At 45.5% G+C, this 12687-nt stretch overlaps 1 protein-coding gene across 2 annotated transcripts in view; it reads left to right on the forward strand.

The window, feature by feature from the left end:
- stab2 (stabilin 2) overlaps positions 1–11267 on the forward strand; it is a 109387-nt gene extending 98120 nt beyond the window's left edge. For both annotated transcript variants that reach the window (XM_055650629.1, XM_055650628.1), the window contains exons 61-68: positions 992–1125; positions 2461–2626; positions 4666–4772; positions 5794–5913; positions 7043–7309; positions 7786–7923; positions 8605–8715; positions 10960–11267. In XM_055650629.1, coding sequence (XP_055506604.1) covers positions 992–1125; positions 2461–2626; positions 4666–4772; positions 5794–5913; positions 7043–7309; positions 7786–7923; positions 8605–8715; positions 10960–11001 — 1085 coding nt within the window. In that variant the 3' untranslated portion in view covers positions 11002–11267. The remainder of the gene's footprint in view (positions 1–991; positions 1126–2460; positions 2627–4665; positions 4773–5793; positions 5914–7042; positions 7310–7785; positions 7924–8604; positions 8716–10959) is intronic.
- Positions 11268–12687: the final 1420 nt, after the last annotated feature.

Here is a 12687-nt window from a genome sequence, read left to right on the forward strand (position 1 = left end):
CTTTGCGTGAATAAGTTACTCTTCACATTCCTATAAAACCTTACCTCCTTCAACTTAATCCTATGTCCTCTGGTTCTCGATTCCCCCACTCTAGGCAAAAGAATGTGTGTGTCCACCCAATCTATTTCTCTCATGATTTTATACACCTCTAGATCACCCCTTATCCTCCTGCGCTCTAGGGAATAGAGTCCCAGCCTGCTCAACCTCTCCCTATAGCTCAGACCCTCAAGTCCCAGCAACACCATTACTGCACCCATTCCAACTTAACAACATGCAAAGTATTGAGTACAGATGTTTGGAGGTCATGTTACAGTTGAAAAAGGCATTGCGTAGGCAAGTTCTTGGTTCTTGGTTTCCAAAATATTCCAAATGGGTTGGGCCTGCTTCCACGTTGTGTGAATCTATTTCTTTGGTTAGAAGGCATTTGGAGTATTGTGTGCAGAATTGATCACCCCATGACAGAATGGAAGGTTTGGAGAGGGTGCAGAAAACCTTTCTCAGAATGCTGCCTGGATTAGCTGCTGTTAGCCCCAAGGAGTGGTTGGACAGACTTGGATTGTTTTCTCTGGAATGCTGGAAGTTGAGGGGAGACCCGAGAGAAGTGTATAAAATGATGTGAGGTGTGGATAGGGTAGACAGTCAGAACCTTTCTCCAAGGATGAAAATGATTAGAGGGCAGAGCTTAAGACGAGAGAGGCAACATTTAAAGGAGATGTGTGGGACAAGTTTTTTCTATGTGGTGGGTGGCTGGAATTCGCTGCCAGTGGTGGTGGTGGTGGCAGATAGAATTGTGGTATTTAAGAGGCTTTTAGATAGGTACATGGATATGCAGGAGAGATAGGGGTCTGTTCAATGATTAATGATAAGCACCAATCAGATGATTTATTCTGATTTTGTAAGATAGCAGGTTAATTCTTGAGTCACAATAACAGACCTTGAGAGTTTTAATGTTTCCCAGTTGTTGTGTGAACTACATTTTCCTCTTCTCTAGATAAAAAATTGGGAGTGTTCCACCTACGATCTACCAAGGGGCAGTACAAGCTCAACTACACCAAAGCGCAGGAACTATGCAGAGCTGAGGATGCAGTATTGGCAACGTACAACCAGCTATCCTACGCCCAACAGGTCTGTTTCCTCTTCCCATGGGGCGGCACAGTGCTCAGCGGTAGTGTTGCTGCCTGACAGCGCCAGAGACCCGGGTTTGATTCTCACTGTGACATTATAGAGTCATACAGTGTGGAAACAGGCCCTTTGGTCCAACTTGCCCACACCGACCAATGTGTCCCATCTACATTAATCCCACCTGCCTGCATTTGGCCCATATTCCTCCAAACCTGTCCTATCCATGTACCTGTCTAATTGCTTCTTAAAGGTTGCGATAGTCCCGGCCTCTGGCAGCTCGTTCCATACGCCCACCACCCTTTGGGTGAAAAAATTACCCCTCAGATTCCTATTAAATCTTTTCCCCTTCAGCTTAAACCTACAGTATGTCCTCTGTTTCTCGATTCCCCTACTCTGGGCAAGCGACTTTGTGCATTTACCCGATCTATTCCTCTCATGTCGAAGTTCCAATGACCAAGTTCATGTGATAGGAGCAGAATTAGGCCATTCAACCCCGTCTACTCCGCCATTCAATCATAGCTGATTTATCTTTCCCTCTCAACTCCATTCTCCTGCCTTCTCCCCACAACCACTCACAAGCTTACTAGTCAAGAATCTGTTAATTTCCGTCTTAAAAATACCCAATGACTTGGCCTCCACACCCATCTGTGGCAATGAATTCCACAGATTCACCATCGTCTGACTAAAGAAATTCCTCCTCATTTCCTTGTGCCCTTTTATTCTGCGACTGTGCCCTCTGATCCGAGACCCTTCCATTAGCTGCTTGTGCAGAGTGTGTACGTTCTTCCTGTGACTGCGTGGGTTTTCTCCGGGCGCTCCAGGTTTCCTCCCACAACCCAAAGACGTGCGGGTTTGTAGGTTAATTGGCCCTCTGTAAATTGGCCCCTAGTGTGTAGGGAGTGGATGCGAAAGTGGGATAACATAGAACTAGTGTGAACGGGTGATCAATGATCAATGATTCAATGACACTTTATTGTTACATGTGAAACAGTGAAATGTTTTGTTTTGCACACAAACCGGTAAAATCATACAGCAGACCTCACCTATGTAGTCGACAAGTGTGGCTATGTTTCTGGTGCCGACAATGTTACAAAAGTTAACAGAACCGTCATATCTGCAGGTAGACATAAAATACTGGAGTAACTCAGTGGGACAGGCAGAATCTCTGGAGAGAAGGCATGTTCCAGCAGGTGCCCCCCCCCCCCAACCGGGTTCCCCCTTTGTTCTCGGCACGGACATGTGGGGCCGAAGGGCCTGTTTCCATGCTGTATCTCTCAACTAAACTAAATCAAGTTATGGCAATTGTGTTGAAAGGTCTCTCTGGTTTTCTGATTTCAGGTGGGCTACCACATGTGCGCAGCTGGATGGCTGAATGGACAGAGGGTGTCTTACCCGACCAGTTACTCCAATCCCAAATGCGGTGAGGGTCACGTGGGCATTGTGGACTACGGCCCCCGAATCAATGCCAGTGAGACATGGGATGCATTCTGCTACCGAATGAAAGGTGAGGATGATCTGCAGCCAGCATCAGCAGACACCCACTCCATCCGGGCCACGCTCTCGTTTCACTCCTGCCATTCGAGGAGAAGGTTTCGGAGTCTGACAAACCGTGACCAACAGGATCAAGAATAGCTTCTTCCCAACAACTATCAGGTTCCAGAACACTACAGGGGTGGCATGGAGGCACAGCGGTAGAGCTGCTGCCTTATGCCCCTGTCCTACTATGGAAACCTGAACGGAAACGTCTGGAGACTTTGCGCTCCACCCAAGGTTTCCGTGCGGTTCCCGGAGGTTGCAGGTGGTTGCCGGAGGTTGCAGGTAGTGGAAGCAGCAGGAAACAAAAACCTCCGGGAACCGCACGGAAAACGTGGGAGGGGCACAAAGTCTCCAGAGGTTTCCGTTCAGGTTTCCTAAGTGGGACAGGGGCATTACAGTACCAGAGACCCAGGTTCGATCCTGACTATGGGTGCGGTCTGTACAGAGTTTGTATGCTCTTCCCTTGACCGCATGGGTTTTCCCCAGATGCTCCGGTTTCCTCTACAAACATCTACAAACCAAAGATGTACAGGTTTGTAGGTTGATTGGCTTTGGTAAAAATTGTCCCTAATGTGTAAGATAGTGTTAGTGCATGAGGTTCGCTGGTTGGCATGGACTCAGTAGCACAAAGGATATGTTTCCATGCCATATCTTTAAATTAAACTAAACTAACCTACACTAAACTAAACTACACTAGGTGGAGTGGATGTGGAGAGGATGTTTCCAATAGTAAGAGTCTATGACCAGAAGGCATAGCTTCAGAATAAAATAACCTACCTTCAGAACGGAAGTGAAGAAGAATTTATTTAGCCAGAGGGTGGTGAATCTGTGGAATTCATTGCCACAGACTGCGGTGGAAGGTATTAAGAGATTGACACGTATTTGATTAGTAATGGTGTCAAAGGTTACATGTTGAAAGCAGGAGAGTGGGTTTGAGAGGTAAAAATAGATCAGCCATGATTGAATAGCGGAGTAAACTTGATGGGACAAATGACCTAATCGCCTTCATCAGTCAAGAGAGGTTGGGAGGTCATGTTACACTTGTGCATTGGTGAGTATTGCGTTCAGATCTTGTCACCCTGTCATAGGAAACATGTCGTTGAGCAAGAAAGGGTGCAGAGAAGATTTATGAGGATGTTGCAGGAACTCGAGGGCCTGAGTCATAGGGAGAGATTGTGCAGGCTAGGACACTATTCCTTGTAACCCAGGAGGATGAGGGTTGATGTTACAGTATAGAGATGTTCAAAATCATGAGAGGAATAGATCAGGTAAATGCACAGTTTTTTACCCAGAATAGGGAAATCAAGAACTAGAGGATATAGGTTTAAGGTGAGGAGGGAAAGATTTAATAGGAGACTGAGGCAACTTTTTTACACAAAGGGTGGTGGGTTTATGGAGGAGGTAGTTGAGGTAGGTAATGTTTAAGAACCATTTATACATGGATAGGACAGGTTTAGAGGGATATGGACCAAACGCAGGAAGGTGGGACTAGTGTAGATGGGGCATGTAGGTCGGCATGGGCCTGTTCTGAACGGCCTGTTTCCACGCTCTATGCCTCTAATTCTGCTCCTATGTCTTATGAACTATGGACTGTCTTTGGTGGAACTAAGAACCGGGCTTTTTTACACTGGTATTGGGGTTATTAATCTCTTGAATTTTGGTTTAGTGTACATTATCTACTTGAATTGTATTTATAGGCATGTTATGCTGCAGCAAGGAAGAATTTCATTGTTCCGTTGTTGGTACATGTAACAACGGAATATTAGTACTTGTGTCAGGGGATATGGGGAGAAGGCAGGAGAATGGGATTGAGAGGGAAAGATAGATCAGCCATGATTGAGTGGCAGGGCAGACTCGATGGGCTGAATGGCCTAATTCTGCTCCTATAACTTATGAACTTATGAACCTATAACAATTACCTGACACTTGACGTAACTCTGACTCTCTCCACCTCGTGCTAACAATACTCTGTTACTCACTCAATGATTGCTCATCTTCTGCTCACAGATGTGGAGTGTGCGTGTCAGAAAGGTTATGTGGGAGACGGATATTCGTGTAATGGGAATCTGTTGCAAGTCCTAACCACCATCGACAAATTCTCCTTCTTCCTAACGGTGAGTACTCATGTTGCATTTACCAGAATGCAGGAATAGGCCATTGGGGTCAGGTGCAGAATTTCCGTAGCCTGCTCCCTAAATGTCACATCAACATTTAAATGTTCATAGGTCATAGGAGCAGAACTAGGCCATACGGGCCATTGAGTCTACTCCGCCATTCAATCATGGCTGATCTGCCTTTCATTCAGAAGGATGAGGGGAGACCTCAATGAAATTTACAGTATAGTGAAAGGCCCGGACAGAGTGGATGTGGAGAGGATGTTTCCACCAGTGGGAGAGTCCAGGACCAGAGGGCATTCTTCTTCCTTCTCCCCAAAACCTTTGATGCCCTTACTAATCAAGAACCTGTCATTCTCCGCTTTAAATTTACCCAATGACTTGGCCTCCTCAGCCGTCTGTGGCAAAGAATTCCACGGATTCACCACCCTCTGACTAAAGAAATTCCTCCTCATCTCCTTTCTAAAGGAACATACACAGGATTAAGGATATAATGTTTGGTGCTAGATAAAGTCCAGAATGGGCCAAGTTTCCTACAAATGATGATATTACGGTACCTTATGTGATGAATGATTTAATGGCGCTTACCAAACTAAATGTGACTTTATGGAATATTAATTCCCATTAATACTAAATGTAAAATGATAAACTTCTTTACGATGTGTAAGCTCAAACTTTAATCTGTCATTAAAAAATATTGCAAATTATCCAAATATTTAATTAACTTTGGGGCCAGTTATGGCAATGACCAATTGCCTTAACTATAAGCAGTGAAAGTGAAACAGTTCCTGAAAAACCAGAAGGCAGGAGAATGGAGTTGATAGGGAACGATAGATCAGTCATGATTGAATGGTAGACTTGATGGGCTGAATGGCCTAATTCTGCCTCTATGACCACTGCTAGAATTGCGTGCTATTTGTGAATATTTGGTTATGGTTTCATGAGGATTGGGACGGTTGATAGCTGATTTGATGGTGTTTGCAAGTGTGGCTGAAATATATATGTTTGTTATTATTTCCAGCAAATCCTCAACTATGCAAACACCACATCGAATGGTAGACGGTTTGTGAACATTCTCACTGATCTCACTGTCAAAGGCACCCTGTTTGTTCCAGTCAACTCCGGATTCTATGAAAATACAGTAAGGATTCAGTGTTTTCACAACAAACTAAAATGACTTAAATGAGGCCTATTAGAGGATAAAATACTGATACCATGGCACAGTGGCACAGTGGTGCAGCCCCAGAGAACCGGGTTCAATCCTGGCTACGGGTGTTTGTCTGTATGGAGTTTTAACGTTGTCCCTACGACCGAGTGGGTTTTCTCCGGGTGCTCCGGTTTCTTCCCACACTCCAAAGACGCGCAGGTTTGTAGGGCAATTGGCTTCTGTAAATTGTCCCTTGTGTGTAGGATTGAATGGGTAAGGGGTGATTGGTGGTCGGCGAGGACTCGGTGGGCCGAAGGACCTGTTTCCACGCTGTATCTCTAAGACTAAAACTCTCCACATCTACCCAGTAATCTATATTCTAGTAATTACTCGGGTAGAACTATTGTCCCAACCACTTAGGACCTCCTGACTATATCCTCCCAAAATGGATATTCATTAAAGTAGCTGGTGTAGCTGGTGTAGCCTCTATCAAAACATACCACAGGGAGGCAGATAGATAGGAAACCAAGTCTAGAAGTTAGGTGGTCATGTTACAGTTGTACAAGACCTTGGTGAGGCCACATTTAGAGTGTTTTGGTCACCCTGTTATAAGAAAGATATTGTTAAACTGGAAAGGATGCCAACAAGATTAACGGGGGTATTGCCAGGACTCGAGGACCTGAGCTCTAGGGAGAGGTTGAGCAGGCTGGTACTTTATTCCTTGGAGTGCAGGGGGATGAGAGGTGATCTTATAGAGACGTATAAGATTGTGAGAGGAATAGATAGGGCTAATGCAAGTCTTTTACCCAATGTAGGGGAATCAAGAAACGGAGGACATGTGTTTAAGGCGAGAGGGGAATGATTTGATAGGGGCAACTTTTTATACAAAGGGTGTTAGGTTATTGGAACGAGCTGCCGGAGGAGGTAGTCGAGCAGGTACTAATACAAAATTTAAGAAACATTTAGACAGGTACATGGATAGGATAGGTTTAGAGGGATATGGGCCAAATGCAGGTTTAGAGGGATATGGGCCAAATGCTCGTGTTGGTCGGCATGGGCAAGTTGGGCTGAAGGGACGGTTTCCACACTGTATGATTCTAACAGTGACTGCTTTCATTCACAGACCCTATCTGGACGAGATATTGAGCACCACTTCTCCATTCACGACACCTATGTATACCACAAACTGCAAAACGGCACCATTATCCAGAGCAAGATTGGGCAGTCTCTATTGGTAACAGAAACCAAAAACACTTCCCCGCCAAGCCCAGAGTTCAGTCAGCAGGTTGGAAAGCTTGTCAACCAGCGACCCATTGTTGCCTGGGACATGGTAGCTTCAAATGGGATCATTCATGCCATCAACAGGCCTTTACAGGCCCCTCCTGAACCGGTAAGCCACTGCACAATATGGGCAACACTAAGCGGGCGGCACAGTGGAGCAGCGGTAGAGCTACTGCCTTACAGCGCCAGATACCTGGGTTTGATCCTCACTATGGGTGCTGTCTGTAGGGAGTTTGTGACCATGTGGGTTTTCCCTGGGGGCTTTGGTTTTCTCCCACACTCCAAAGACGTGCAGGTTTGTACGTTAATTGTCTTCTGCTAACTGTTCCTAATGCGTAGGGTAGTGCTAGTGTAGGGTTGGTCGTTGGTCGGCATGGACTCGGTGGGCCGAAGGGTCTGTTTTCCACATTGTATCTCCAGGAGTATAAAAAATAAACGTAAATGATTCGCAAGTGATATTATTCAGGACACCTGTTACTTTGTCTGTTCAGTAAATGGAAATGCAGACAACAGCCTTCTTAGTAGGATTCCAAACTAATCTCTTCGCTTTCGATGAAAGTGTAGTCACTTATTGTCTGTTAACAGGTTAAAACCCCCGTGGTTCACACTGGAGTTGGCCTCGGAGCGTTCCTTGCCTTTGTGCTGGCAATAACAGGCTTGGCAGTCGCTACCTATTACTACTACAGTCACAAAAGAGGACCCTTCAGCTTCCAGTACTTCAAGGTAACGTGTGGACTGTGCAAAGGCAACGTGCCTTCAAGACACCACAAACTGCAGTTTCTCTTGGTTCCAGCCATTTACATTGTCTCCAAAACTGCCACATGCCCCGTGGGTGGCCCAGCGGTAGAGTTGCTGCCTCACAGCACCACAGACCCAGAGGTCAGGAGACTCGATCCTGGCTACTTCTGTAAATTGTCCCTAGTGTGTAGTATGGAACTAGCGTACAGGTGATAGTTAGTCGGCATGGACTCGGTGGGCCAAAGGGCCTGTTTCTATGTTGTATCTCGAAGCTAAACTTTCCAACCCTTCCTCCTTTAAGGCACCTCTAATAAGCTGCCTCATATTTCGAGTACAACACAACGGTCTGAACAAGGACTGTATCCCTCTCATTATCATCACTTCCACAGCCAACAATGGGCCATTATGGGCTCCACCCTTCGCTGGCCATGTCACCAGCCCCGATTTGTTCTGGCCTTTACTTACCTCCACTTCCCCCCCCACCCACCCCCCTAATTTCAGTCTGAAGAAGGGTTTCAACCCGGAATGTCACCCATTCTTTTTCTCCAGAGATGCTGCCTGACCCGCTCAGTTACTCCAGCTCTTTGCGTCTGTATCTTTGACCAAGCCTTTCGTCATTTTTCCTGGTACCTCCTCTTGTGACCCAGTGTCAATTTACTTCCACAGTCTGAAGACGAAGAAGGTGTGTCATCGTTCGACGATCAAGCTCCAACCAGATTTAATAACCCGATGTACAACAAGTTTACATCTACAGCTGATGGTGACGATCCCTTCCCTGTAAGTCACACCAGGAGGCGATCGGTGTGGAGCTGAAAGTATATCTTTCCAGTTGCCACTTAAAATAAGTTCTAATGCATCCACACTTTCAACAGGTCTGCTCTGTAACATCAGAGGTTGTGGGGAGACTCGATAGAAGTATATAAAATGAGAGGCATAGATAGGGTAGACAGTCGGAAACCTTTTTCGCAGAGTGGAAATGTCCAATATTAGAGGGCATAGTTATAAGGTGGGAGGGGAAAAGTTTAATGGAGTTTTGCGAGGCAGGTTTTATTTACACAGTGGTTGGGGCCTGGAATGTGAATTGATACGATACTGACGTTTAATAGGCTTTTGGATCATGTACAGGCAGATGAGATTAGTTTAACGTCATCATGTTCAGCGCAGACATTACAACCACCTCTGTGGTTTGGTTTGATTTGATGATTAAACATGGCTATGTACCTGATGTGGAAGGATACGCAGGTTGAGTAGCACAATTAGTCACACATACTTCCTCATTTGCCAATTTTTAAAATGACACAAAGTGCTGGAGTAACTCAGTGGGTCAGCAGCATCTCTGGAGAACGTGTTCGGGTGACATTTCAGTTTGGGATCCTTTTTCAGACTGATTGATGGGGGGGGGGGAGGGGGAGGGGGTGGTGAGTAGAAAGCTGGGAGAGAGGAGGGGGAAGGACAAAGTCAATCAATTTCTCTGCCCCACCACAATAAAGAAGGTTTGCAATCCAAAACATCTCCTATTCATGTTCTCCAGAAGGCAAATGCAATGTTAGCATTCGTATCAAGAAGACTTGATAAAGCAAGGCTGTAATGCTAAGGGTTTACAAGGTGAAGATCAGACCGCGTTCGTAATGTTGTGAGCAGATTTGGGCCCAATACACCTGAGGAAGTACTTGCTGGCGTTGGAGAGGGTCCAGAGGTTTACGAGAATGATCCCTAGGATTATCGGGTTAACGTATGAGGAGTGTTTAATGGCTCTTGGCCTGTACTCGCTCTAGTTTAGAAGAATGAGGGAGGGATCTCATTGAAACCTACTGAATAAGAAATCGCCTGGATAGAGTGGATGTGGAGAGAATGTTTCCACTAGTGGGAGCATCTAGGACCAGAGGGCACAGTCTCAGATTAAAAGGACCTACCTTTAGAATGGAGACGAGGAGAAATGTATTTATCCCGAAGGTGGTGAATCAGTGGATTTCATTACCACAGATGGCTGTGGAGGCCCAGTCCTTGGACATTTTTACAGTGGAGATTGGCAGGTTCCTGATTAGTAAGGGCGTCAAAGGTTATGGGTGGAAGGCAGGCGAATGGGGTTGAGAGAAAAATAGATCGGACATGATCAAATGGCAGAGCAGACTTGATGGGCCGAATAGCCTAATTCTGCGCCTGTTTTAAGAAAGTGTGAAGTACTTCCTCAGCTCTCCATCTAATCCAGAACCAATATGGCACCTGTTACAGCACAGGTTAGGTTATTGGGAAAGGCCAGCTTCAAAGACCAAACTCCAGGCACAGTTGTCCGATCACAAGTGAATGGTAGGGTTCTGGGAAGTGTTGTAGAGCTGAGGGATCTCAGAGTACAGGTACATAGTTTGTTAAACGTGGCATCACAGGTAGATGGGGTCAAAAAGGCTTTTGGCACATTGGCCTTCATCAGTCAGATAATTGACGCTGGGAGGTCACGTTGTAGTTGTACGAGATGTCAGTGAGGCCGCATTTAGAGTATTATGTTCAGTTTTGGGCACCATGGTATAGGAAAGATGTTGTCAAGCTGGAATGGGTGCAGTGAAGAATTATGAGGATGCCATGGCCTGAGCTATAGGGAGAGGTTGAGCAGGCTAGGACTTTATTCCTTGGAGCGCAGGAGAATGAGGGGTGATCTTATAGAGGTGTACAAAACCATGAGCGGAATAATTTGGGTAGACGCACAGAGTAGGGAAAGCAACAAACCAGGTTTAAGGTGATGGGGGGGAAAGATTTAATGGAAATTTGAGGGGTAACTTTTTCCCACAAACGCTGGTGGGTGTATGGAATGAGCTGCCAGAGGAGGTAGTTGAGGCAGGTACTTTCGCAACATTTATGAAACAATTAGACAGGTACATGGGTAGGACAGGTTTATAGAGATTATGGGCCAAATGCAGGCATGTACAGATAGTGTACATTCGACTTGTTGGGCGGTGTGGGCATGTTGTGCTGAAGGGCCTGTTTCCACGCTGTGACATCTAAGAATTGTCTCTTATTTTTCCACAGGATGAGCATAGACTGTCAACAGACATTGGTCATGAACAATAGCAAGATCAACATTGTTAGGCGTGGACCATAAAGAACAGCAATTACGGCCTCACGTCAGCAAACTTTGGACTAGCGTGGATTAGGAGCTGGAGAACATCTTTGATCGCGGAAAATGAAGTGACAAAAATTAATTCTACGTTTCAAGTATCTTTAAGTGCCGATTCAAATCAAATCAGCAAAGTAGCTTTGAGCAATTGTTGTAAGATTATAAATATTTAGCTGAGAGAACTGATCAAAGTGAAATATTAAAAAGATGTTTAAAAGCTGATGCCTGTGAAAGAAAAATATGTTGTTGTCAGCATTGGGCTACTTTTTGATTTGGAATAAAAAGCCTTGGTTACACCTTGAAAGGAGCAGAATTAGGCCATTAGGCCCATCAAGTCTATCTCACCATTCAACCATGACTGATCTATCTATCGCTCTCAACCCCATTCTCCTGCCTTCTCCCCATAACCCCTGAAACCCATACTAATCAGGAATCTGTCAATCTCCACCTTAAAAATACCCAATGTACGTGCTAAACATGATACCTGCATCAACTTATTTCCTCTGCCTGCATGTGATCCATATCTATGTATCTATCTAAAAAGCCTCTTAAATACCACTATCATTTCTGCCTCCACCACCACCCCTAGCAGCGAGTTCCACACACCCAGCACTGTGTAAAATCCTGCCCCACACATCACCTTTACAATTTTGCCCAGTTTCTTCCCTGCTGTTCACGGGCAACTGAACCATCCTATCACCAGCTGACCTACAATCTACCTAATTGGAGACCCTCTGGCTATCTTTAATCGGACATTACTGGACTATATCTCGAACTAAATGTTATACTATTTATCTCTACTCTAGATTGTAATCATGTATAGTCTTTCTGCTGACTGGATAACACACGCAACAAAAAGCTTTTCACTGTACCTTGGATGTGGGTGACAACAATAAACTGAAACTTTCACCGTAAAACTATACCCTCTAATCTTTCACATCCCCACCCTGGGAAAAACAGTTTGGAGTTGACAAACTGATTGCGCATCCATCCCCGTCTAATTCAGGAGGTAAACTGTCTGTCCCAACCTTTGCTCTGAAATAGTTAGCCGCTTCGTCTAGCCTTTTTAATTTATGCTGAAATAGAGTTTACAGATACAGCATGGAAACAGGCCCTTCAGCCCACCACATCCACGCCGACCATTGATCACCTATTCGTACTAGTTCTATGATATGTCATTTTCTGATCCACTCACACCCCCCCCTCACACACACACACACAATGTTTGGGCTAATTTTTACAGAGGCCAATTAACCAACAAACCTGAACTTCTTTGGGATGTGAAAGGTAACCAGAATGAAACCCATGCAGTCACAGGGAGGATGTGCAAACTCTACACATAGACAGCACCCGAGGTCAGGATCGAACCCTGGTATCTGGCTCTGAAACAGCAACCTTACCATCTGCGTCACTGTGCTGCTCATACAACAGTCTTTTAAGTCTCTAAAATACAGGTCCACCATCCTTTCCTCCCCACCCCCCCAACACCCTTGGTTCCAGAGCCTTGCTGGATTATCCAGGACCCACAGAGGTCGGCCGGCCTAGGCACCAGTCCTCGCCCGGCATAGGCACCACATTTTCAGCCTCACTTTCGGGGGGGACTTCCGGGGGGGATTTCAGGTGCTCTCTGGTAAATTTGC

Source organism: Leucoraja erinacea, chromosome 19 (assembly GCF_028641065.1).
Source record: "Leucoraja erinacea ecotype New England chromosome 19, Leri_hhj_1, whole genome shotgun sequence".
Lineage (NCBI taxonomy): Eukaryota > Metazoa > Chordata > Chondrichthyes > Rajiformes > Rajidae > Leucoraja > Leucoraja erinaceus.